This window comes from Schistocerca gregaria, chromosome 3 (assembly GCF_023897955.1).
Source record: "Schistocerca gregaria isolate iqSchGreg1 chromosome 3, iqSchGreg1.2, whole genome shotgun sequence".
In the NCBI taxonomy this organism is placed as follows: Eukaryota; Metazoa; Arthropoda; class Insecta; order Orthoptera; family Acrididae; genus Schistocerca; species Schistocerca gregaria.
This window is the reverse complement of record NC_064922.1, coordinates 290,875,258-290,903,053: the sequence shown is the minus strand read 5'-3', so window position 1 is coordinate 290,903,053 and position 27,796 is coordinate 290,875,258. Positions and strand designations below refer to the sequence as shown.

Genomic DNA, 27,796 nt, shown 5'->3' with positions numbered 1-27,796 from the left:
TGCCTATGGTTTCCTTGAGTTTCGATATTTTTAATGGCGGAATTGATTTCCAGTTTACCAAATCCTGTAAGAGAACCAACGATTTCCGTACACTGAGTTTCATTCTTAGTTACCAATCCCTTCATTTGAGAATTTAACTCATGTCTCTTCTACTTATACAGGGCCGGAGCTATGGCCTCTATGTTGCCAGGATGGCATGGAGTGGAGTGTGGTGGTGTGTATCTGCCGAACATCCGAAGGCGTGAATAAGATATTGTTATCAGAATACACACTTGACAACGAAGTCTTTCGCGACGGCACTTATATGTAAAACATTCTCGGTTTTCACGTCGCATCAATTCGGGATAAAATCTCAAGCTTTCGGTGATAGCCTCCATCGTCATCGTCAGTTGCTCCTGACGATGATGTAGACTTTCGTCGGAAGATTGAGATATTATCTCGAATTGACGCAGCAAAAAAACCGAGAATGTTTTACATAGAATACACTACTAGCAAGGCGAGCAGAAGGGCTCTGGCCAAGCCGGTATGCTTGACGCCAGCGTGTTTCGCAATTACGCACTCTTGGCTGCCGTGGTGATCGAGGTGTGTACTCAACACCCTACAGCATCACAGTCAGCTAGCCGCAGCTCGGTCGGTGTTTCCCACAAGTCTCTGTCGGCCAGAGGTTACCAGGGCATTCTCGTTGACGTCATAGACTGCGTCCCGGGAAGGCAGCCAAGAGCTCCATGTGAGGTGGCTGTAGTCATGAAGAGTTGTGTCATGATCCCTCAGCAAGGGAATGGCCAGCGACGCTGATGTCCGCTCGTAGTGCAGGTTGGAGGGCAGTAGCTGTTGCACTCTCCGGTATTGCTCCTTTCATCAGGTACCATCAGTTAGACCTCCAGGGAACCAGCGGTAGTAGATACCCGAATCTTATCATCAATGAAGGCGTTAGTGAGACTGCAGAAGGCTACTGCAGTTAAGTCCTTCAGGCTGCACGTGTTGTAGAATCCTAGACTGCAGTCATCCAGATGTGCTGCTGATGGAGCGTCACAGACCCCACCCAAGGGCTAGTTGATTCCAAACCGAGAAGTAAACTGTGAGAGACAGAGTATTTGCACCAGTTGATCTATGCTGATGACGTTATAATGTCACAAAGACGACCAAATGTGACCTGATTTCGTAAACCCTTCACCACTCTATAGTCTACACCAGGGCTTCTCAACCTTTTCAGCTGGCGGAACCCTTCTTCAGTCGAAAATCCATGGCCGACCCCTAGTTAGTCAAGAGCACAGTAACTTTAAATTTCAGAGCGAAAGCCATGGGAACTGAAAGCTTCTTAATGCAAGTGGCATGTCATGTACCCAATGATGCCCCTCCCGCCCCCCCCCCCTCCCCCGACCCCCGAAGTATCAATAGTCTTTGGTTTAGAGATGAATGAAAACAACTTGAAGGTCAAAAATCAATTTATGAAATAGGTAGTGCACTGGCAAAGCAAGTTTAACATTGAATTATGCCTGGGGCTGCATACGTGCCAGCGAGCGCTGTGATTGGTCAACAAAGCTTGCTCCGCTCACGCGTAAAAGGTTTGAGCGCACCTAGCGCCGTGAGCCGGCGCACAAACGACCACCGTATTGTTGCGAAACGGTCGATCAGAGAAGCCGAATTCTCCGGCACTAAACTGTGTATGCGTACTCACTTATGAACTGCAAAGGCTGTTTGGGAATACGACCTGAAGTAAAAGTACACATTTTTTTCACACGAAAAAAGTGATGAATTTGATTTTCACATTTTTATTCAATAATTGTACTGATTATTTTACACGATTTGGTGAAACGTGGCCGCGGACCCCCTAGAAAGAGCCGGCGGACCCCTAAGGTGTCCGCGGACCACACGTTGGAAAGTCCTGGTGTACACTTTACCATGGTGTCCCAGTTCACTCTTCAGGCTTTCAGTTCAAATACTACTGCGGCATCTGCGTGCTGAAAGCCATTCTTGCATACGACTTACATGTTGTTGTTTCACAGTGTCTGCTTAACAGAAAGACGTTACACTGTCTTCTCCATGAGGTCACCTTGGTGCCTTGACACTTAGGTCCTCTAGCTAAGTTTGTCATTGGCAGTTTAGCTGAGTGGTATGCTCATGTTGCCTGTAATATGGGCTTTTGTTCCGGGTCGTCATTCCAGTCTAGGTATTGCTTACTAGCCTGCCTTGATTTCCAATCTAGCTTGGATACTGACTGGGGAATCTTTAAAAATTTTCACATTCACCAGATATATCATTCTTGGATGTAACATATTTTGCGCTAATACTCTAATCTCCAGATGTCAGACCCTCAGAATGATACCAAACATTGTCTCTCGATAGTGTCAAGGAAAACACTGATTTAGTTCATGGTATGTGCTGTCGTCCAGTAGAACATGCGTAAACTGTAGTTAAAAGTAACACCAGAAATACAGAAATACGGAGCACAGGAAAAGTGTATCTCTGAAGTGTGGCATCGAAGATCTTCTGTGGGTGAGTCGATGGAGCGTGAGGCCATCGTACAAAAGGTCAAGCGTTTAAACCCCCCTATGAAAGGGCTTTCTTTAATTGTTTACGATTAAAATTGGTATATCGGAGGACACTTTCCTGAAATTCAAAGGAAATTTTTGTAGTTTTTTCAAAAATGTTCAAATGTGTGTGAAATCTTATGGGACTTAACTGCAAAGGCCATCAGTCACTAAGCTTACACACTACTTAACCTAAATTATCCTAAAGATAAACACACACACCCATGCCGGAGGGAGGACTCGAACCTCCGCCGGGAGCAGCCGCACAGTCCATGACTGCAGCGCCTAAGGCCGCTCGGCTAATCCCGAGCGGCTTTGTAGTTTGTAGCAATGTTCTTTTGACAGTCCGTTTGCGCTTCGTTAGTTGAAAGTAGCAAACCTATAGAACACATTTGTATATATAGGTTTGGTGTTGTGTCGCACGTGTCCGACAAAACACCACACCTACCTATACAGATATACTCTACAGGTTTGAGACCTTCAACTAATGAAGCGAAAACAGACTGGCAAAGGAAAATTGCTACAAGCTACGAAAAGTTATTTTAGATGTCAGGAAAATGTTATCTCGTATAACAGTGCCACGTGTAAACAGTTAAAAAAATTGTCGTCAGTGTGGTTTGAACGGGGAACTTTTGCTGTGATAACCTCAGTCTCTTCCAACGGACCCAACCGATATCTACAAAATAATCACTCACAGATATTGTTCTCCTGAGCACCGTAGTTCTGGTGTCACTTCTACTTATAGTTTACGCATGTTCTGCTGGACGACAGCACACACCACTAAATCTGTGTTATGTTTGATACTCTATCGAAGTCTAATGTTGGGTACTGATCTGAGTGATTGACATCTGGAGGTTCATGTGTAAGCTCCAAATATAATTTCTCCGTTTGAGAATTTATTTCATAACATTTTCCTTCCATATTAGAATTTAAATTTTGCCTTAACCATGCTATCATGTCTTCTGTAATATAAAAACTCACTGCCCTGGTTTAGAATTATGTGATCGAGTAACATTTTTCGTCCCACATGAAATTGATGATCGTTTAATCATGCCAAAATTTAATTCTGACGGTAAACCCGCGAATACACTCATATTTACGCTTCTGACTTTCATACTTATAAGCCTTGTTAATTGCTTGTGATCTTCTTTTGTTGCCGAGGTGGAGCTGCTCCCCAAGCCTAACTTGGAGATTCTGTGTCTCTGTCATTAGCGACTGCTCCAGAGCTGTAGCCGTTGCTGAAGACGTAGAATCTGATGGCATACCTGTGGCTGATGTCTCAGCTGTTGCAGTCAGTGCTATACAGGGTGTTACAAAAGGTACGGCCAAACTTTCAGGAAACATTCCTCGCACACAAATAAAGAAAATATGTTATGTGGACATGTGTCCGGAAACGCTTACTTTCCATGTTAGAGCTCATTTTATTACTTCTCTTCAAATCACATTAAGCATGGAATGGAAACACACAGCAACAGAACGTACCAGCGTGACTTCAAACACTTTCTTACAGGAAATGTTCAAAATGTCCTCCGTTAGCGAGGATACATGCATCCACCCTCCGTCGCATGGAATCCTTGATGCGCTGATGCAGCCCTGGAGAATGGCGTATTTTATCACAGCCGCTCACAATACGAGCACGAAGAGTCTCTACATTTGGTACCGGGGTTGCGTAGACAAGAGCTTTCAAATGCCCCCATTAATGAAAGTCAGAGGGTTGAGGTCAGGAGAGCGTGGAGGCCATGGAATTGGTCCGAGTTACCAATCCATCGGTCACCGAATCTGTTGTTTAGAAGCGTACGAACACTTCGACTGAAATGTGCAGGAGATTCATCGTGCATGAACCACATGTTGTGTCGTACTTGTAAAGGCACATGTTCTAGCAGCACAGGTAGAGTATCTCGTATGAAATCATGATAACGTGCTCCATTGAGCGTAGGTGGAAGCACATGGGGCCCAATCAAGACATCACCAACAATGCCTGCCCAAACGTTCACAGAAAATCTGTGTTGATGACGTGATTGCACAATTGCGTGCGGAATCTCGTCAGCCCACACTTGTTGATAGTGAAAATTTACAATTTGATCACGTTGGAATGAAGCCTCATCCGTAAAGAGAACATTTGAACTGAAATGAGGATTGACACATTTTTGGATGAACCATTCGCAGAAGTGTACCCGTGGAGGCCAATCAGCTGCTGATAGTGCCTGCACACGCTGTACAGGGTACGGAAACAACTGGTTCTGGCGTAACATTCTCCGTACAGTGACGTGGTCAACGTTATCCTGCACAGCAGGAACGTCTCTGACATTAGGATTATCGTCAACTGCACGAAGAATTGCCTCGTCCATTGCAGGTCTCCTCGTCGTTCTAGGTCTTCTCCAGTCGCGAGTCATAGGCTGGAATGTTCCGTGCTCCCTACGACGCCGATCAATTGCTTCGAACGTCTTCCTGTCGGGACACCTTCGTTCTGGAAATCTGTCTCGATGCAAACGTAGCGCGCCACGGCCATTGCCCCGCACTAATCCATGCATCAAATGGGCATCTGCCAACTCCGCATTTGTAAACATTGCACTGACTGCAAAACCACGTTCGTGATGAACACTAACCTGTTGATGCTACGTACTGATGTGCTTAATACTAGTACTGTAGAGCAATGAGTCGCATGTCAACACAAGCACCGAAGTCAACATTACCTTCCTTCAATTGGGCCAACTGGCGGTGAATCGAGGAAGTACAGTACATACTGACGAAACTAAAATGAGCTCTAACATGAAAATTAAGTGTTTCCGGACACATGTCCACATAACATCTTTTCTTTAATTGTGTGTGAGGAATGTTTCCTGAAAATTTGGCCGTACCTTTTTGTAACACTCTGTATAGGTAGCAAATCTCCATCCGTCGCCGTCTTCTTCCCTTTGCCTAAGTTCTGATAGCCACTTTTATGCACACAAGTGTTGAAAAGTATGTAGCTTGCGACTCCCACGCAAAACTATCTATTATGTCTTCGATTTAGGACTTGGACCACGAAGAATGAATTTAAATCTCAAATGAGAAAAACATCTGCAATTTCAAAGTGATTGAATTCATTATCCCAGGGGAGAAAAGCCCCACCTTCGACGGACTGGCACTAGCGCTGTTTACTTTAATTATTCCTGTGCCGAGATAGAGCACGAGACAAAGTTGGGCGATGTATCTGGAATAGTAAATCAGTACTTCCGTAGAGTCGAGCTGTATATGTCTGCTTTCATGTCCAGTAGCTATTTTGCGATCCTTTGGTCAAAGCTTATGCAAGCATCAGAATGTACAGTGAATTTAAACAAGTGTAAGATGCATTAAAATATATAATAATAATATATTGGAAAAGTAAAATTCTCTGGAACAATTATTGCATATGTTTGAAAAATAAAAGGTCAAAAACTGTCTTCCTTTGTGATAAATAATGCACTTTCGCCACGAAAAAAAATTTATGCTGAGCGAACATAACGAGACCCATGTTTTCATGTGAGTGTACAATTTTCAGAGTTAGAGTTTTAACTTTAGAATGATTTTATCAGGATGGCAATTATGAAACAAAATATAACAAATCAGTGCCAAAACACATTTATTCTCCTCACAATGAAAAATATAAAATGGGACACTCAAGTTTCCAACATAACATTTGAAAACGTCTTAGACATACCACACAGCAATGTTTTCTACATTCTGTGAAGTAGTCTGGGGCATATACGTCCTACTACATACAAATTATGTGCAAACCAGGATAATTATGAGGAGTGTAGTAATGTTCCAAACAATGTCTATGATATGTAAGAACATTCAATTTACCTCAGACGTTCTTTTAATGGAGAAGATGGTGATTTGATCTTATTTTGGTGAAAAGACGAACTTTACCAACTGTAAACACCTGCCATCCCATTTGATCTCTTACAGCCTTCTATATGTCCATCATGTGGTCCACAGTATTTTTCTCCAAGTTCCGAAAAGACGTTTCCACATGCTAGCATTAGGCAGATATCAGTTACAGACGTCCTAACCATCAGAGCTCTATGTTACTTTGGTTGGGTATGTGTGTGCTATCAACCAGGAAAGGGTTACAACGGTGATCCTTCAAATATTGTTGAAAAATTTCAGAAATTATAAAATTCAGTAACGTTGGCATGATTGTGTATTTAAAGTGGTAGCTGATTCATTAATTACAATCTGAAGAACACTGGTCGGCGGAGAACGGTATATAGTGCTGGCTATACGCAAAATATTTGGCAGCTGAAAAACAATTAAAATTCACTTATGGCGGTCAACATATCAGAATTCACGTCATTGTGAGGAGACGCTCGCAGTCTATTTAATAACGTAAATAATTATAATAATAATAATATAAAGTAATCAAAGTTCAACACTATACATCGCGTAACATTTGCATAAAAGTTAAAGTTCCAGCAGATTCACTGATTCTGAATCCCCTTTGATTCGTAATTTATCTAAGTGTTAATAAGTGTTCAGTTCAATAATTCAGAAATAATCTTAATCGCATTTATTATTTTTATTATACCGCCAACCGGTTTTAACCCGACCTAGGGGTCATCTTCCAGACGCTTACACCATTGGTCGACAGCTGGTGGTGTCGTTCCTGTCCACATAACATAGTTTCCTGCCGTTATGTAGACAGGAGTGACACCACCAGCAGTCGACCAATGGTGTAAACGGCCAGGAGATGAAGTGACCCCTACTTCGGGTTGAAACTGGTTGGCGGTATAATAATAATAATAATAAATGCGATTAAGACTGTTTTTGAATTATTGATTAATCATACTAATCACTGCTTCTCTCCACAACCATGCTGTCCAAAAACACTCACTTACTGAGCGGCCATATACCGCACATAATCAATCGCTTCACAACTAAATGCACACTACCAGCTCTCCAACATAGAACTTACCCACAAGATCGGTCCACATAGTGTGGATGTCAAACACAGAATGCTGCTCGATTACTGTTATGAGACTTCAGTTTCTCCACCAGAACTGACAAGGAACATAAGATATAGAAAAATGGACAACCACTTACAAAATATACAATTTACAATAACATATGTGTCAAAATTTAGAAAGTGAACCACCATTTACAATATGTACAAGTGACAGTTATAACATAAATGACTAACAAAAGGTCTTTCTGTTCTGTCCTGCCCTCAGACCCTACACATTTAACAGTTTATGCAGAATTCAGTAAAATACGAAATTTACACACCTGTGACTACGATAAATGACGAAGAATTTGTTGTTAAAACTTGATGAAAAATAAAGATAGCCCATTTGCAGAAGCATCTCTTCATGCTTTGTTCGATGGTAGGATGAAATACCACATTTAAATTACCTTTGCAGCAGCTGATTTTGTTCCGTCACAGCCCCATCTGCTATTACAAAATTGTTGCGGGTCGGCATTTGTTTAATAGGTAAGGGGTTACTCAGTATACATATTTTAATAGACAAAATATTAGACATCTTAAACAAATACATACCAGTTTGTAAGCTGAGAAACAGTTGGTTGTCCTTCTCACCATGGCCACCACGTAAATTTCATGACGTAGACATCAGCTATCATTCGCCCAGAAAAAGACACAAAACCTAGTTACGCAGCATTCTATCCATTAAAAACGACTGCAGCTACTCAAAATCCGCTTGGTAAGAGCAGACCAAAATTTGTCTCAAAACTATGTGACACCGTCATTTATACCTTGTACGGTTGATGGAAATGTCAATGTAAAGTCAGAAATTCCACCAGCAGCGGAAATAACCGATAGGTTTTATTCCGGTGTCTAGCTAAGTTGATAATCACATTTTGATACACGATATTTTGACAGGAGACTGATGTCATAACCACTTTTTGTGAGCCATGGTGTGATGTCACCCTGATGCCTGAGATCCGATCTGTCTGGAGCCATCGTCTTCAAGTCGCGCAAGTGATGTAACGTGTGCCTGTACTCTGAACTGTGTGATCTACTCATCAATTTATCCACTGTGAGGGAATTTCTGATGTGTTTCGCCTACACCGGAACCAGGCGCATGTGACTGACTCACTTGGCTTTTTAGGGTCTATAGGTAAAGGCCTAATAAGTAGCCCCTGCTTAGACTTCAGTCATACCACTCACTTAGTCATCTCGTGGGTGCATGACCGAAGATCGAATACCTACTCTCCGTCTGTATTCTATGCAACTGTAAGCTGGTCTGACTTGTGTTGGTGCTCGAACTGAAGCTAGTCTATGATATAGGCGTAACGGAGGGGTTGTAGTCCAGACAACGAGGAGACATTAAAAAATCGCTTCAAGCATCTCAAAAAGGAGACAGTATAAATCGTTGACATGCCGCGCAAACAAACATAATTACTAACCATATATAACGTACAGATTAAAGAGGATGAATATAGCGCATAACTGGTTTTTTTTTACCTGATACTTTCAGATATTTTGATATTGTTATTGAATTGCATCTACATGATTTAAAGAGATAAATAATCATGACAGTCATGTGAAACAAAGGAAAGCGGAAAGTCCTCGGTTTGACACAGAGATGGTGTTAATATCAGTCCAGTTCAACTTTAGTCTTGGTTTAAATTGGGGTATGTCATTGAAGCAAAGCAAGCGCTGTATCATGTATAAGATACAGAGGCGAGCGAGTGCACGGGACTTACCCTAGTTCACTGCTAGTAGCGTCACGTCATCGTAACGCGCCTGCATATAGTATTGCACCACATTTAACATAAAAGTAAAAATTAAGATTTGTGTGTAAAACTTTGTTAAAGTATAGTTCTATGTAATAATGTTTCAGGTAACAAATCTTAATGTTATAAAATTAGTAGTTTACGTAAAATTCACGTTTTGAAAGAAAAATAGGAGGCGCTAAATAATGACGCTAGGAAGCCAAAATTTGGTGAGAAGGTGCAGTAAGAAGTCATTAATGAGTGGTGCTGGTTTCCAAAACCATAAAACTAAAATTGACTCCAGAATCCGCGTTTTTCGGAAAAATCAGAGGCGCGAAATAAGAGAGCTACAATATTGAAAATTGGTAGGATGCTTCAGTTCACCCTAATAATAATAATGGAAATACCACAATCAGTTACCTCTTCTAGTTTTTTAGTAATTTAGTAAAAACTACTTTTGTGAGTAAAATGTACATAAGCATTATAGATTAAGTACTTTAAATTTTAATGATAAAACAAATTCTTTAAGACCAATGATCAGATAGGACAGTTAACAAAGCTACACCAAGTTTTAGTCTTGTAGCATAATTAACAGCTGATACAAGTCTTGATAAAGCTATGGTTCAGAGGTAACAATCTACCGTTAGTTCCATTGTAAAAATTCTAGAGAGTAAAGTTTTAATTTTAGCGGGCTGAGATTTTCTACGTGCTTCTGTACTGCTCAGATGTATGTATACAAAAATTGAGAAGTTTGTAAAGCTATTATTAAATGTGATATTTAAGATTATGTGCCTGAGATAGCGATCATTTGGAGGCTGCAGGCATCTGCATAGGAACGGAAAGAACAGATGCTCTCTTGGCGGTACGCGCCGGAGCTATATAAAAAGAGCGGCAGAGGCAGTAGTAAGCTCACTCCGCATTAGACCAACGCCTAGTCCACGCGAGCTTAACGTCCGATCGCGCCTCGCCTCGGGTGACGTCATAGCGGGCTGTGACATGCGCGTACTTAGCAATGTAAACGGACATTGAAAATCGCGAGGACTGTACACCGTCCTGGATCGTTTAGACTTCGGTAACAAATTAGTTGCCAGGCTCGCGTGATTTAAGGTGGCAATAGTCTGTTACGTGAAATGAACATTCAAACAACTCATTCGACAACTTCTTCGCCGCCCCACATCATCTTTCATAATGAATTTTCAGTCTGCAGTTCAGTATGTATTCGTTTAAGACTCGATAAGAATGGTGTTTCAGACCAGGTCTCGAATCCGAAACATCTGCCTGAGTTATCCAGGCACGCCTGATGTCCTCACAGCATTACTTCCGCCATTACCTCATCTCCTACCTTCCAAACTTGACAGAAGTTCTCCTCCGTGCAGTGCTGTTAGGTAATACCAGTACCATAACCAAATTATTGTGTCATATTGAGACGTTCCAACAGTAATACAACCAAAAGTTCCCTCATGTCATCAGTTTAATCAATATATACAAAAAAATACACTCCTGGAAATGGAAAAAAGAACACATTGACACCGGTGTGTCAGACCCACCATACTTGCTCCGGACACTGCGAGAGGGCTGTACAAGCAATGGTCACACGCACGGCACAGCGGACACACCAGGAACCGCGGTGTTGGCCGTCGAATGGCGCTAGCTGCGCAGCATTTGTGCACCGCCGCCGTCAGTGTCAGCCAGTTTGCCGTGGCATACGGAGCTCCATCGCAGTCTTTCACACTGGTAGCATGCCGCGACAGCGTGGACGTGAACCGTATGTGCAGTTGACCGACTTTGAGCGAGAGCGTATAGTGGGCATGCGGGAGGCCGGGTGGACGTACCGCCCAATTGCTCAACACGTGGGGCGTGAGGTCTCCACAGTACATCGATGTTGTCGCCAGTGGTCGGCGGAAGGTGCACGTGCCCGTCGACCTGGGACCGGACCGCAGCGACGCACGGATGCACGCCAAGACCGTAGGATCCTACGCAGTGCCGTAGGGGACCGCACCGCCACTTCCCAGCAAATTAGGGACACTGTTGCTCCTGGGGTATCGGCGAGGACCATTCGCAACTGTCTCCATGAAGCTGGGCTACGGTCCCGCACACCGTTAGGCCGTCTTCCGCTCACGCCCCAACATCGTGCAGCCCGCCTACAGTGGTGACGCGACAGGCGTGAATGGAGGGACGAATGGAGACGTGTCGTCTTCAGCGATGTGAGTCGCTTCTGCCTTGGTGCCAATGATGGTCGTATGCGTGTTTGGCGCCGTGCAGGTGAGCGCCACAATCAGGACTGCATACGACCGAGGCACACAGGGCCAACACCCGGCATCATGGTGTGGGGAGCGGTCTCCTACACTGGCCGTACACCACTGGCGATCGTCGAGGGGACACTGAATAGTGCACGGTACATCCAAACCGTCATCGAACCCATCGTTCTACAATTCCTAGACCGGCAAGGGAACTTGCTGTTCCAACAGGACAATGCACGTCCGCATGTATCCCGTGCCACCCAACGTGCTCTAGAAGGTGTAAGTCAACTACCCTGGCCAGCAAGATCTCCGGATCTGTCCCCCATTGAGCATGTTTGGGACTGGATGAAGCGTCGTCTCACGCGGTCTGCACGTCCAGCACGAACGCTGGTCCAACTGAGGCGCCAGGTGGAAATGGCACGGCAAGCCGATCCACAGGACTACATCCAGCATCTCTACGATCGTCTCCATGGGAGAATAGCAGCCTGCATTGCTGCGAAAGGTGGATATACACTGTACTAGTGCCGACATTGTGCATGTTCTGTTGCCTGTGTCTATGTGCCTGTGGTTCTGTCAGTGTGATCATGTGATGTATCTGACCCCAGGAATGTGTCAATAAAGTTTCCCCTACCTGGGACAATGAATTCACAGGGTTCTTATTTCAATTTCCAGGAGTGTAGTTTGTTCATTCCACCACTCCAAGTTAACATACATCTATGTTATTCAGAACGGAAAATCATTACTCACAAAATATAAAGGCAAGAAGTTTTTAACATCAATGTAACACTGCAGTTCACAGATAGTGGCCAATATCTTTAACAATGCATACCTTGCAAAAGCTCAGAAGGATTTCCATAACGTCTCAACAACTTTAAAACAGTTTCCCCTAGTGTAAATACAGTAGACACATTGGCACACACTGTGGTTACCGTTACTACAAGCCACACCACAAGTTGGGAAGCGGGGCCAAATTTCTAGTAGTTTACTGTCGAGTTGAGATTTTCACACTCAAGTGTTTTATTCATATCTTACAGAAACTAGCAGTCCGGCCATAAACAGCCTTTAAACACGCCGCTAACGGCAATCAAATCATTTATAGCAATACAACAATTTTCAGCCTTTCAAAGCATGCCGCTAACGGCAATCAAGTAATTTATAGCAATACCACAATATTAAAAAAATTCTTTTTTTAAAAAAAGCACTGAAGCTATAAGTACGGCAATATACAACCTTTCAAAACATGCCGCTAACGGCAATCAAGTAATTTATAGCAATGCAACAGTTTAACAAATTTCTTTAAAAAAACACACACACAGAAGCTAGCAGTGTGGCAATAACAGCCTTTCAAATCACGCCGCTAACGGCAAAAAAGTAATTTATAGCAATACAACAGTTTAACAAATTTAAAGAGCAATAGCAAACAGGCTACTAAACTAAATACAGAACTTTGTAAATAAAATACGGTGAGGCAGTGAAGCTACCAACACTGCCATTAAAAAAAAATCTAAGGTCTCAGCAAACACACGATTAATGGCTATAAAGCGATGGAGGAATTTAAAACAAGTTTTTAAACAATGTGTCTTGGAATTTCTTTAGAACATAACAGATACGACGAACCCGTGTAAAGTGGCCACAAATCACCCACTCAGGGATGCTCAGGCTAGACAGAATACTGACCAATTTAAATACGCCCGTGAACACAATTGCCACTCTCAGGCTGGTCACTGCACCGACTTTTAGCTAGCTGAAAACTTGTAATAATATGGCTGAACTTGCTGACAGAATTAGAGCTAACCTCGTGCAAGGAAACATTACACCCCACAGTCCTGAATGAGCGACCACATGATCCACCAACAAGAAGCATGAATTTACTCATAACACACGACAGAATAGCGAAACAATTAAACTGCCAAAACTACACCTCTCATCGGGCAGTAACGAGAGGAGGAGGAAAGATCACTATCTTCAATTACACCAGTGCCGGGGACAGAAACCCGATCGCCGGAGGCCACAAGGCCGAAGAGACACTGGTTAAGCAAACTTATTACTTATTAATTGAACCTTCCACTAACTTAACTTGCAATTATGCTCGGTACACGACCTCCGATGGCAAGTAACCAACACGCCACGGTCACGCGACGACACGCTCTGTCACCGGAATTCAGGTCTTCTCTGCAAACGTTGACGGGTAGTGACCGCTCCGTCATGTTAGGTGTCACCTTTTTAAACTCCAGAGTTGAAACGGAGGACTTAAAGAAGCTTGTTAAAGTCACACCAAGGTGAAATGAACAGCAACAACTCGTGGGGCGATTCTGTATTTAACCAACCCGCGGGGAGCTCTTCCGTCAAATCGACCCGCCCGTTACACATAACCGACATACGTCACGTGGCGACTTGGTAGAACCGACCACGCCTGGTACGCGCTGGCGGGCCACACTGCCCTCCCGTGTCCACCACACTCTCTGAGAGCACGCCCCTACTTCCGCGCCACAACACGAAGTTAACACCGCTCAAAGATATCACTTCCTCCATAGCAGTTTCCCGGAAGCAAAATCGCAGCTATCTATAGCCGAGGAAAAAGACAACCAAGCAGCCACTTAATGACAGACAACATACCAAACAAACATGTCAGGGGAAGAAAAGGAAAACCAATGCAATCTAAATACAAGGTGTCGCACGAGTCGATACACGGCTCACACATGTTCTATGACAAGAAGCATACAGTAAGGTGACAAAAGTCATGGGATATCTCGTGTCTGTCCTCCGTTTGCCCGGCATAATGATGCATCTCCACATGGCATTGACTCACTGCTTGCTGAATGTGACTGTTACTTCCTTGTGAACACACAAGTACAGGGAAGCTGAGCCGTACGCCGCAGTATGTATCTGGAATGATTTTCTCCAGTCTAGGAAGCACTCGAAAAACACTGCAACACTAGAAAACGTTAACCAAGAGCCCGGTTACCGCAGTGCAGCGAAACGTGGTTCTGTTCGACGGCGCAGACACCATGTGCATTCCCCCAACAGCTAACATCCTGCTCTCGGCAGCGTTTCCGTCTGAGCGACTCGTAAACTCACTACTGTCTCTCCAGTCGGAACGTCCACCAGCGTTCGCCACCTGTCCGTTACTTCACATTCTTCAGATAACATATCAGAGAGGTCACTTGACATCGCAGTATCTTTCAAATGGTTCAAATGGCTCTGAGCACCATGAGACTTAACATCTGAGGTTATCAGTCCCCCTAGAACTTAGAACTACTTAAACCTAACTAACTTAAGGACTTGCTGTCAGGAAGGTCGCAGTTCGTAGTAATAGACGGAAAATCATCGAGTAAAACCTAAGTGATATCAGGTGTTCCCCAGGGAAGCGTCCTGGGACCTCTGCTGTTCCTGATATATATAAATGACCTGGGTGACAATCTGAGCAGTTCTCTTAGTTCGCAGATGATGCTGTAATTTTCCGTCTAGTAAGGTCATCTGAAGACCAGTATCAGTTGCAAAGTGATGTAGAAAAGTTTGCTGTATGGTGTGGCAGGTGGCAGTTGACGCTAAATAACGAAAAGTGTGAGGTGATCCACATGAGTTCCAAAAGAAATCCGTTGGAATTCGATTATTCGATAAATAGTACAATTCTCAAGGCTGTCAATTCAACTAAGTACCTGGTTGTTAAAGTTACGAACAACTTCAGTTGGAAATACCACATAGATAATATTGTGCGGAAGGCGAGCCAAAGGTTGCGTTTCTTTGGCAGGACACTTGGAAGATGCAACAAGTCCACTAAAGAGACAGCTTACACTACACACGTTCGTCCTCTGTTAGAATATTGCTGCGTGGGATCCTTACCAGGTGGGATTGACGGAGGATATCGAAGGGGTGCAAAAAAGGGCAGCTCGTTTTGTATTATTACGTAATAGGGGAGAGAGTGTGGCAGATATGATAGGCGAGTTGGGATGGAAGTCATTAAAGCAAAGACGTTTTTCGTCACGGCGAGATCTATTTACGAAATTTCAGTCACCAGCTTTCTCTTCCGAATGTGAAAATATAGGTAGGAATGATCATCAAAATAAAATGAGAGAAATCAGAGCTCGAACAGAAAGGTTTAGGTGTTCGTTTTTCCCGCACGCTGTTCGAGAGTGGAATGGTAGAGAGATAGTATGACTGTGGTTCGATGAACCCTCTGCCAAGCACTTAAATGTGCATTTCAGAGTAATCATGTAGATGTAGATGTAGATCATGCCCGAGGCAGGATTCGAACCTGCGACCATAGCGGTCGCGCGGTTCCAGACTGAAGCATCTAGAACCACTAGGCCACAACGGTCGACTCAATATCTTTGATACAGCCGCTGTCGTTTGGAATAGCGCCAGCCATAGGCACGATACCTTGCGCGACTACCACTCCTGAAAGTAAAGCTGTAAGAGGCGGTCATAAATGACGCCTACATAGCTCGATCGGTAGAGGAGAAAAGTTTCGGGTTCGAGTCCTGGTCTCGAACACAGTTTTAATCTTCCAGGAATCTTCAAACATCGTATTGGTCTGTGGATCGCTTCTTGAACGACTTTCGCTTTGAAAAGGTCGATGAACTGCACAGTCTTAACGTTTTGTCTTTGTGTTGTTCCACAGTGTGCAGCTATAAGCTTGATGTCTTCTTTCTGCAGAATGGGGCCACTCCAGAGCAGCTGAAGTACGTGACGGTGAACGTGACGGACACAGCGGTTTGCCGCACGAGGGTACTCGTTCTGGAAGGGATGCTGTGTGCTGGAGGGGTGAGGAACGAAGACTCCTGCCAGGTGGGTCTACTTTCCTTATATAGGTAATAGTCCCTTCATTTCACACCTGTTATGTCGTCATAGTACTCACGGAATTAGTCCCACTTCTGTCATAGAATCTTCAAGTAGATGATGACACAATATATTCCTTCTTCAGTTCACTTTTCCACAGACGTAGCCATAGATGGTTTATTATTTAACAGTTGTTTCTTCAGCTCTTCCTGTTACCTATAATTTTGAAGTTTCTCTTTCAACTTACTTCTATCAAAACTTAGTACTGTTTTCTATACATCGGCATGTAATGAAACTACTGGAGCTAACATATTACTGTTGAACCATGTCACTGTGGGTACTATTGTTGTTAATTACGGACTGCAACCACTGAGAAAACTGACTGTCCTTACCGCTACTACTGCACTATTCGCTATTACCCGTAATTTGTGAAAATACTATAGTGACGGTAAAAAATTGTAAAACCAAAGAGTTGTGAGACATAAACGAAAGTTGAAAGGTGTGTTTCTACATCTGAAAGATAATGTCTATTCACGTTTCGTGCCAATCGTGTAAGAGAGGAGCTAGTGGCGCCACTATGAGGAAGCAAATCAGGTTTGCTTTAAATATACACTGTAATGGTCATGAGCGTTTGTTGGCCTTGAGATTGGACGTGGGAAGTTTATGTTAGTCAAGAATGCCATTAAGGCGACAAAGACGCCATTGTCAGCACCTCACTGACATTTAACGAGATCTCATAATAGGGCTAGGAGAAGTTGGATGTTCTTTCTGCAGTCATGGGAAGGAACGTAGCCACTGTATACGACAGTTCGTAGCGGTCGTCACAGGAATGTATTGTCGCTAGAAGACGGGCTCCGGACGTCACGTGGCACTACTGAGAGAGAAGACCACCGTATTCGGCCTATGCCTCTGGCACAGCGTCCTGCATCCGCTGGAGCAATCTGAGCAGCAGCCGGCACCACAGTGATCCAACGAACGCTGATAAATCGGTTACTTGAAGGACAGCTCCGAGCCAGATGCCGTGTAGCTTGTATTGCACTGACCCCAACCACCGATATTTGCTGCTTTAGTGATGTCAAGCGAGAGCTCATTAGAGGGTTGGGTGGAAGTCAGTTGCGTTTTCTGATGAAAGCTGGTTCTGTCCCGGCGCCAGTGATGGCAGTGTGTCAGTTAGAACGAGGCCAGTTGGAGGACAGAATGCAACTTACCTACATGCTAAACACACTGGACCTATACCTGCGCTTATGGCATGGCGTGGGGTTTTGTATGACAGCAGGAGACTCTCGTTGTTATCCCACGCACCGTGACTACAAATCTGTGCATCAATCTGATGATTCGATCTGTTGTGCTGCGATTCACGAAAAGCATTCAGGGGGGTGTTTTCCAACAGGATAACGCTCACACGCATACAGCTGTTGTAACCCAACATGCTGTTCAGGGTGTCGACAGGTTGCCTTTGCCTACTCGATCACCAGATCTGTCTCCAAACCAACACATAAAGGGCATCAAGGGCGACAACTCCAGCGTCATCCACAATCAGCATTAACTGTCCCTGTCTTGAACAAGTGCAAAAGGCATGGAACTCCACCCCACAAACTGACATCCAGTGTCTGTATAACACAATGCATGCACCTTTGCATACTGCATTCAATATTCTGACGGTTACACCAGTTATTAATGTACCAGCATTTCGCATTTACAATTGCTTATCTTGCGCTTACATTAACCTTTGATCCTGTGACGTTAATCGCTTTAATATGTTACCTAGACAAATGAATCCATTACTCTACAGTAACTATTTTTTGGTGTTGCGAAGTTTTTCCCATCAGTACATATGGTTACTGGTCCCTATATAGGATCGATATAATTGTAGCGATATGACAAGTGAAACTGGAGTGGAGCCCTCCTGTGTTAAAGAGGTAAAAGCGTGGCAATGGAGAAGGTGGAGAAAGCGTTTAGGGCGTGCCAATTGTCGACGAAGCACCAGTGCGAAGTCAGCCATTGTAGTAAATACATGCCGGTTTGAATACGTGACGTCCGTCTGCTTAGCTGAGTGGCAACGTGCTTGCCTCCCATGCAGCGGGCCCGGATTGGATTCCCGGCCGGAATGGAGATTTTATCTGCTCGTAGGCTGGGTGTCGAGTTGTCCTCGTCATCATTTAATCCTCATCAGCTGCTCGCGTGTCGCCCAATGTGGCGTCCACTGAAAGAAGACTCGCATTCGGCGGCCGAACTACCCCGATTGGGTCCTCCCGGCCAGCAATGCCATACGTTCATTTCATTTAAATACGAGACGAAAACTTATGCAGTTACGTGGAATTATTGCCTCGATTGACCTTGCCTCTGCTAGTAAAGAAGTGGCTTGATTAAACAGTGCTACATGGTATTAGTTAAGTACTAGAAGAGCCATGTGTGAACCATTAAACACTGAGGCTAAAAGCACTGAATACTTGCAGACGCCGACTCAGCGTTTCAGAACATCGTCTCAAAGTAATTGTGACACCCACTAGCATTTTTTGCGTGGTGCTTCATCAATATACACTCCTGGAAATGGAAAAAAGAACACATTGACACCGGTGTGTCAGACCCACCATACTTGCTCCGGACACTGCGAGAGGGCTGTACAAGCAATGATCACACGCATGGCACAGCGGACACACCAGGAACCGCGGTGTTGGCCGTCGAATGGCGCTAGCTGCGCATCATTTGTGCACCGCCGCCGTCAGTGTCAGCCAGTTTGCCGTGGCATACGGAGCTCCATCGCAGTCTTTAACACTGGTAGCATGCCGCGACAGCGTGGACGTGAACCGTATGTGCAGTTGACGGACTTTGAGCGAGGGCGTATAGTGGGCATGCGAGAGGCCGGGTGGACGTACCGCCGAATTGCTCAACACGTGGGGCGTGAGGTCTCCACAGTACATCGATGTTGTCGCCAGTGGTCGGCGGAAGGTGCACGTGCCCGTCGACCTGGGACCGAACCGCAGCGACGCACGGATGCACGCCAAGACCGTAGGATCCTACGCAGTGCCGTAGGGGACCGCACCGCCACTTCCCAGCAAATTAGGGACACTGTTGCTCCTGGGGTATCGGCGAGGACCATTCGCAACCGTCTCCATGAAGCTGGGCTACGGTCCCGCACACCGTTAGGCCGTCTTCCGCTCACGCTCCAACATCGTGCAGCCCGCCTCCAGTAGTGTCGCGACAGGCGTGAATGGAGGGACGAATGGAGACGTGTCGTCTTCAGCGATGAGAGTCGCTTCTGCCTTGGTGCCAATGATGGTCGTATGCGTGTTTGGCGCCGTGCAGGTGAGCGCCACAATCAGGACTGCATACGACCGAGGCACACAGGGCCAACACCCGGCATCATGGTGTGGGGAGCGATCTCCTACACTGGCCGTGCACCTCTGGTGATCGTCGAAGGGACACTGAATAGTGCACGGTACATCCAAACCGTCATCGAACACATCGTTCTACAATTCCTAGACCGGCAAGGGAACTTGCTGTTCCAACAGGACAATGCACGTCCGCATGTATCCCGTGCCACCCAACGTGCTCTAGAAGGTGTAAGTCAACTACCCTGGCCAGCAAGATCTCCGGATCTGTCCCCCATTGAGCATGTTTGGGACTGGATGAAGCGTCGTCTCACGCGGTCTGCACGTCCAGCACGAACGCTGGTCCAACTGAGGCGCCAGGTGGAAATGGCATGGCAAGCCGTTCCACAGGACTACATCCAGCATCTCTACGATCGTCTCCATGGGAGAATAGCAGCCTGCATTGCTACGAAAGGTGGATATACACTGTACTAGTGCCGACATTGAGCATGCTCTGTTGCTGTGTCTATGTGCCTGTGGTTCTGTCAGTGTGATCATGTGATGTATCTGATCCCAGGAATGTGTCAATAAAGTTTCCCCTTCCTGGGACAATGAATTCACGGTGTTCTTATTTCAATTTCCAGGAGTGTAGTTTAATTTAGGGATGCATACAATCATTTACCCAAATCATTCTACCTGTATTAGTTTTCTGACCCAATTCCTAAAAATCTGCTTGAGCGTCACTGTTATAAACTCCGTAACTGACCCAACAAAGACAATTAGCGAGTTAATAAAATTTTATCGGGCTTCCAGCCGCGTCAGACCTACCACTTGAAAATGACTGAGGAGGGCTCGGTCGAAAGCTTGTGGGATTTTAACCACCTGATGTGGTTGGAAACCCGAGAAAACTTTATCAATTCGTATCAACGCGAAACCATGCATTCATACACAATTAGTGAGTTAAATTATCTGGAAAACATTTTACAAATTAAGTCCATTTAAGTTGTGGTGGTAATTAGTCTCGCAGTTCCGTAATACACTGCTGGAAAAAATCTGGTGTCCTCTTTATACGTTCCAGATCACTCAAGGTTTATTGTTGCAACAGTGCACATGGAGTACATGAAATGATTAAATTTACAGATCAGTAGCATACGCAGTTTTGAGGTACCAGGTACCGACCCATGCCGAAACACTCATACTAGTACGTGCTGTAACCTCCACGGGTGGCAATGCAGTTGCTAACTCTGGCATTCAATTGATCGTGTAGATGGTGAATTCTCTCCTGGGACACGTTGTTCAACGCGTGCTTGACCTGTTCACGCAGTTCTGTGAGATTTGTTGGTTGGCGAGTCGCACGCGTCACTTCTTACGCCATCATATCCCACACATGCTCGATTGGAAACACGTCCAGAGATAGTGTTGACCAGGGAAGTTCCTGTACGTGTTACAGGACACGTTGTTTCACAGACAGTGTGTGGGCGAGCAAGAATGGCAAATGAACAGGTCTAACAGCAGTCTGCATGTACCGAGCGCTGATTAACTTCCTCTTCAGAAACATCAGAGGTGACCTAAGGGTATGGGGTGGAACCAGCGTGTCTTACGAGGGGACGTTCTGGGAGGTGCATCGAGTTATGAGCTCCCAATTCACCTTCTTATAGTGTGGGTAGGCACCTATCACACCCTAAAATTGTGGGTGCCAATGTGGCCTCGTTTTAGAATGTTGGCTGTTAGTTTGGCAGCTTTTTATATACAGAAAAGTTTCGCTATTGTGGTATGTGAGCGAGTAGCCGCGCTTTCACGTTCGATTCGCAATCCCTCCCCCCCTCCCCTTAAGACAAAAAGTGGCAAGCGAGCGAGACTCCCGTCCAGGCGACCCTGGTTCGAGACCTGTCTATGCTACTTTTGTTTCCTTTTGTTTTTTTCAAGTGCTTGTTTTAATTTATAATTACCCATGAAAGTTTTGCAAGGAATTGATTAAGAAGAATTACAAGCCCCTATAAATCAAATCTACAAATTGAATGTCACAGCCGGCCGCGGTGGTCTAGCGGTTCTAGGCGCTCAGTCCGGAACCGCGCGGCTGCTACGGTCGCAGGTTCGAATCCTGCCTCGGGTACGGATCTGTGTTATGTCCTTAGGTTAGTTAGGTTTAAGTAGTTCTAAGTTCTAGGGGACTGACGACCACAGATGTTAAGTCCCATAGTTTGAACAATTTTTTTGAATGTCGCATTTTGTTTCAATCTTTTGCGTTTTTTTATCTTAACAAGAAATTAACCGTCATTAAAACGTTGGCATACTGAAAATTTGCCTATTTACCTGGGAATTGAGAGAAGTTGTTAAAATATTTCTTCGAAAATAGTCATAAACTCGTCATACAAATGTTGGGACAGGGTCCTAGAAAATTTTATACCTGCCAGATCGCCTAATCCTGTTTATGGTCTGTGACCGTTAGTGTTCCCGTATTTGTACCTGCCGTTCCACGAATAAAGGGACTCTACTGTACATGACCAACTGCAGGCTCCGATACATAAAAATATGATAAGGTAAGTGAATAAAGCATTATTTTCAGTTTTCGGATAGCTCGCTTATATTTTCAGATATACCACAAGTTCATCGTTAATATTGTTACAGATATGCCTGGAGTGTCGCCACGCTAGATCCATCGCAAAAAGAAGTATTCCATAACGTCAATACAGTGGCGTTTCCTGCGGACTTGAGAAAATACAGATGCGATTGCGACGAAAACGAATGTGCATTCGTGCAATGTTCGTGGTTTCGAAAGTACAAATGTTTTGATTGTTTTTATAACAAGCATCATCAGTCGGAATGTACTCGTCAAAATATAGGAAATATCGATTAATTTTCCATTAAATGAAACATATTTTTAATCCCTCATTCATTGGTATTTTTTTAAATATTCCCTACCTCAACGGAACAAAATTAAAAATGCAACGAAAAAATTGAACAATAATAAAATGTTGCAAGACATTACATTATGGTTAGTTTCCTGTTAAAATAAGAAAAAAACGCAAAAGTTTGAAACAAAATTTGACATTCAATGTGTAATGTTGATTTATAGAGGCTTTTAATTCTTTTTAATCAATTAATCATGATTAATTATAAATTAAAACAGGCATCTGAAAAAAGGAAACAAAAGTAATATAGACTGGTCTCGAACCAGGGTCGTCTGGACTACAGTCTCGCTTGCCACTCGGCTACTCGTCCACTTGCCGCACCAGTGAAACTTTTCTGTATATAAAGATCTGACCAAATTTCAACAGGCATTATCTCAAAAACAAGGCCGCATTGGCACCTACAATTTTAGGGTGTGATAGGTGCAGACCCACACTATAAGCAGTCGAAATGGGAGCTCATAACACGACGCACCTACCAGAAGGTCCCCTCGTTAGACAAGTGCACTCTACGACAGCACTCATCAGGTCCACGTCCTACGTGCAAACGACAATCACTTGCGTGCAGACAGAATCTGTTTTCATAGCTGAAAACCACGGCGCGCCGTTCCATCTTTCAAGTGATGCTCTGACGGTACCTGTCGACCCACGCTCGTGCAGGCTGTGGCAGGAATGAGGGAGGCGACAGAGGTGTGTTTGCCACTGCTAATAAACGGTTCGCAACAGTTCGTGTTGTTACGTCTACACTCACAAGCCCTCTTACCTGTCCTGTGGTAGCTATACTGCTGCTGTTAGAACACGACAATCCCAGCGGGCGTCTGTGCTGCGTGGACGTCCAGAACATCATCAATCGTTGAGGGGATGTATAGGTGATTCCTGATAGCAGTATTATTCCACAATTGACGCAGCACATCCACCTTGTGCGGAGATTTTCAGACAGGACTATCCTGTCACTCGAAAGGCAACAATTTGACACATTTCAAACTCGCTCAGTTGGCTGTAGGGAGCAGGAGTGCGTCCCCGTGACGTGATTGCCTGCTTACTGCACGCGTATTAACCTTCTGAATGTGAACATTCCCTGTTAAAGGGTAAACACAGACTGCACTCTGGTAGCTTCGTCGCTACGCTATCTGCAGGCGTACGACGCCAAGCTATTATCAGAACATCTATTATCCTCAACGTGGCATATGCCACCATGGGATCAAAATAGACACTGTTTCAAGGTATGCTAATTTGTTTCCGGCAGTGTATACACTCTAAGCCATAAAACACGGCGCACCTCAAAGAATTACCCGAATGTGGCGGAAATCTGTAGATGTTCAGATAAACAAGTGATTACAATTTCAGAAAATCAGTGGATGATTTAGTGAAGGGAAAGAGCTTTACAAACTGACCAACGCAATAAACTGTTGGTCCATCTCTGGCCCTAATGCAAGCAGTTATTCGGCATGTTCTCTTCAGGGATATCATGCCAAATGCTGTCGAATTGGCGAATTATATCGTCAGAATCCCGAGATGATTGGAGAGCCCTGCCTATAAAGCTGCAAACTTACGCCGCGCGATATTAGCAGAGCGGTCTTAGGCGCTGCAGTGATGGACTGTGCAGCTGGTCCCGGCGGAGGTTCGAGTCCTCCCTCGGGCATGGGTGTGTGTGTTTGTCCTTAGGATGATTTAGGTTAAGTAGTGTGTAAGCTTAGGGACTGATGACCTTAGCAGTTAAGTCCCATAAGATTTCACACTTTTTTTTTTTTTTTTTTTTTTTTTTTTTTTTTTTTTTTTTTTTTTTTTGCAAACTTTCTCAATTGGGGAGAAATCCGGCGACTTCGCTGGCCAAGGTATGGTTTGGCATGCACAAAGACAAGAAGTAGAAACTTTCACCATGTGCGGGGGGAGAGGGGGCCGGGATTATCTAGCTGAAATATAAGCTCAGGGTGGCTTGCCGTGAAGTGCAACATAACGGGACGTAGAATATCGCTGACGTTCTGCTGTGCTGTAAGGGTGTCGCGGATGACAACCAAAGAGGTTGTGCTAGGAAATGAAATGGCACCCCAGACCATTACTCCTGACTGATGAGACGTGTGGTGGACAACAGTCAGGCTAGTACTCCATCGCTGTCCGGGGCGTCTCCAGACATGTCCTCTCTGGTCATCTGGTCATCAGATCTCAGTTCGAAGCGGGACTCAGCTCTGAAGATAATTCTACTCTAGTCAGTGAGATGCCAGGCCGAAGACGTGCCTGGAGACTTGTCTGCCGCCCCTCCATGCGGCTTGGCTAAATGGAGTTTGGGTCTGAGGTGCATTTCTTTTGATAGCAGGATTATTTGGTTGCTATCCACGGCAAGCTTACAGCATATCGATACGTTGACGATATTTTATGCCTCGTTCTGTTGCTTTCATTGCAAACCATCCTGGGCTTACATTTCAGCAAGATAATGCTCGCCCACACATGGAGATAATTTGTACTGCTTATCTTCGTGTTTGGCAAATCCTACCTTGGCCAGGCAGGGCACTGGATCTCTCTGTCATTGAGAATGTTTGGAGCAATATGGACAGGATTTGCACGATATAACGCTCCAATTGGGCAGAATTTGGCGTAATATTCCTCAGGAGAACATCCATTAACTCTGTCGACCAATGCCAAGCCGAAGTGCCAGAGGTGTACCAATGGGATACTGACTTGCTGAATTTGTAAAGCTCCTTCTCTTGAATAAATCATCCAGTTTTTCTGAAACTGTAATAATTGGTTTGTCTGTACGTATGGATAATTCCTTCTTTGTGTGTCGTTCTTGTTGAACTATATGAAAAGGTAACAATTTAACTGTAGTAATACTCGTACCTGAGAATCTTCTATGAGAAATCATTAAACTGTGTTAGTATTGCATTGATGGAAAAGAATGGAAACTGTATGTTCCGGTTTTATGTGAATTTGTGATTATGAGATACCTTTCTAATGAAACTACGACTGCAGATCAACTCCTTCAATTACTTTAGATGTTGCTTTATTTAAAACCATCTAAATTCTTATTATAACCATTAATGTGATGCAGCGACTTTCAGGTTAACTAGTGTCTCATAGTGATGTATGGCTCTGAGTACTATGGCACTTAACATCTATGGTCATCAGTCCCCTAGAACTTAGAACTACTTAAACCTAACTAACCTAAGGACATCACACAACACACAGTCATCATAGTGATGTATATAATCGATATTAGAGATAATGGATGATTCGGTACTTTTTGTCATGGACTGTATATTTGGTTTAGAATGACGACCTCATTCTGTGTACAGGGAGACGGTGGTGGGCCACTCGTGTCTAATGGTTCACTTGCCGGAGTCGTCAGCTTTGGCTACAGCTGCGGTTTGGCAGGGTTCCCTAGCGTGTACACCGATGTGTCCAAATACGGCGACTTCCTCAACCATTCGCTGACAGGGCCGGTGTCGCCTCAATGACGTCACAAGGCTACCAGACGCTGACCGTCGTCGGCTGCATGGACAGCGTGGGGAGCGTCAAGCCGGGTTAACTCTGCTGCCTGTTTTTCTGCGAAGTACTACCCTACAGGACAGTGTCTGTAGCAAGAAAATGCTCTCATAAATGGATGTCTTATGTAGGTTTAATGCTCTTGTCAGTAAATGGCATGCGATTTTCTGCTGTTCATGTACTTTATTATATTTAGTGTCGTACAATATGCTGGTACGAGTGAAACTGCCCTAGACCATGGATGATACATACCGTACATGACATCCTTATAGTGAAACCAACATCTCGATCAGCTGATTATTGGAAACATCCATATTCAGCAGACCTGTGAAGTACTGTTCAGTTTATCTTCATTTTGGTATTTTCGGTAAGGGTTTCTTTATTAAAATGATGCAGTACTGTACAGCGTTTGGTTCCAGCGAAAGATATATGCAAGCAGCTAATACAGGATGTACATAAATGTTTACCTTCCTAACAAAATTCTGTAACTCTTTATTGATATAGTAAATGAAACTTGCGTTATACCACATACAACTCTACTCATTAAATTTTGAAACTTACATGAACATTTAAAGCATTTCATTTACGTCACAACATCTGTACCTCTGGAAACACCCAAAATATCAAGCTGGTGCTCAATCGCATGCCACACATTCTGCAACATATCTGGTGTGACTGTGCTAATGGTATCTCTGATGTGTTGCTGCTATGTCGTAACATCAGGAACTACTGTTGTATGCAGTACCTTCACATACTCGCAAAGAAAGAAATCTAAGAGGGTAATGTCAGGTGATTTCGAAAGTCACGGAATAGAGCCGTCTATGCCAGTCCACCTGCTGAGGAACGTTTCATTAAGATAAACCGTGGATTTCTACAGCCCGATGAGGGGGAGTTCAGTCTTCCTGAAATATAGCAGAGCTTTGCTTATCCTGTAGCTGAGGCATGATATAATTGAGCAACATGTCTAGGTAAACATATACACTTACATTGCTTTCAAGGAAGTAAAATGAGCAACCAACACCACACCACACTTTAATTTTTGTGTTCTTGTACGACATGAGGATTTTCTAGTCCCCGGTTCCAGACATTATAGCAGTTAACTGAGCCACAAACATGAATTGTATCCTTATCGGAAAAACACGCACGATCTAAGAAATCATTGTGATCACCCAAACGATTCAGCATATCCACTGCAAACTGTTCACGATTTTCGGTGATCATCTGCTTGTATTGTTTGAACAATTTGGACCTTGTAAGTATGTAATTTAAGACGTTTGCGAAGCACATTGTGCACTGTACTCTTTGGTACTTGAAACTCCCATGAAGTTTGTATAATCGATTTTTGTGGCAACCTCGTGAAGATGGTTTGAACTACCTACACAGTCTCATCCGAAACAGATGGTCTGCAGGTACTTGGCCGTGAACCGACCCCGTTGCTAAAAAAGGTCCCATCCATGTTCTCGGTAACTTGAACTCAGGCGCCTTCTTTCCATAATGGGACACTAACTTTCGGTGCACAGCAATCGGTGATTTGCTTTCTGCCAGCCACCCAACACATTGAGATTTCTCCTGGGGGAGGGAGAAGCCATTTTTATAACTCACACAACGTTTCTTCTGGCGAAATTGTTGAATGACACACAGGTATCCAGAAAATTTATGGGTTTCCTAGTAAGTCTGTAACAACGTTGTGATCATAAATATAATTAACATTTAATTTTGAAATCAGGGTAAACATTTATGGTCAAGCTACATTTCTTTCCTCAGGTACAGTTGTTTTAAGAATACAAAAAAAATTGGTGGTCACATTTTTTTGAAAGTTGGTCCTTGAAATAAAACTTGATGAATGAAGA

The 27,796-nt window shown here is 44.2% G+C and overlaps 1 protein-coding gene across 2 annotated transcripts in view; it reads left to right on the top strand.

Moving 5' to 3' along the window:
• Positions 1 to 26,470, top strand: part of LOC126356033 (trypsin alpha-3-like) — a 307,460-nt gene extending 280,990 nt beyond the window's left edge. For both annotated transcript variants that reach the window (XM_050006686.1, XM_050006687.1), the window contains exons 6-7: positions 16,124 to 16,255; positions 25,757 to 26,470. In XM_050006686.1, coding sequence (XP_049862643.1) covers positions 16,124 to 16,255; positions 25,757 to 25,918 — 294 coding nt within the window. In that variant the 3' untranslated portion in view covers positions 25,919 to 26,470. The remainder of the gene's footprint in view (positions 1 to 16,123; positions 16,256 to 25,756) is intronic.
• The last annotated feature ends 1,326 nt before the right edge of the window (positions 26,471 to 27,796 follow it).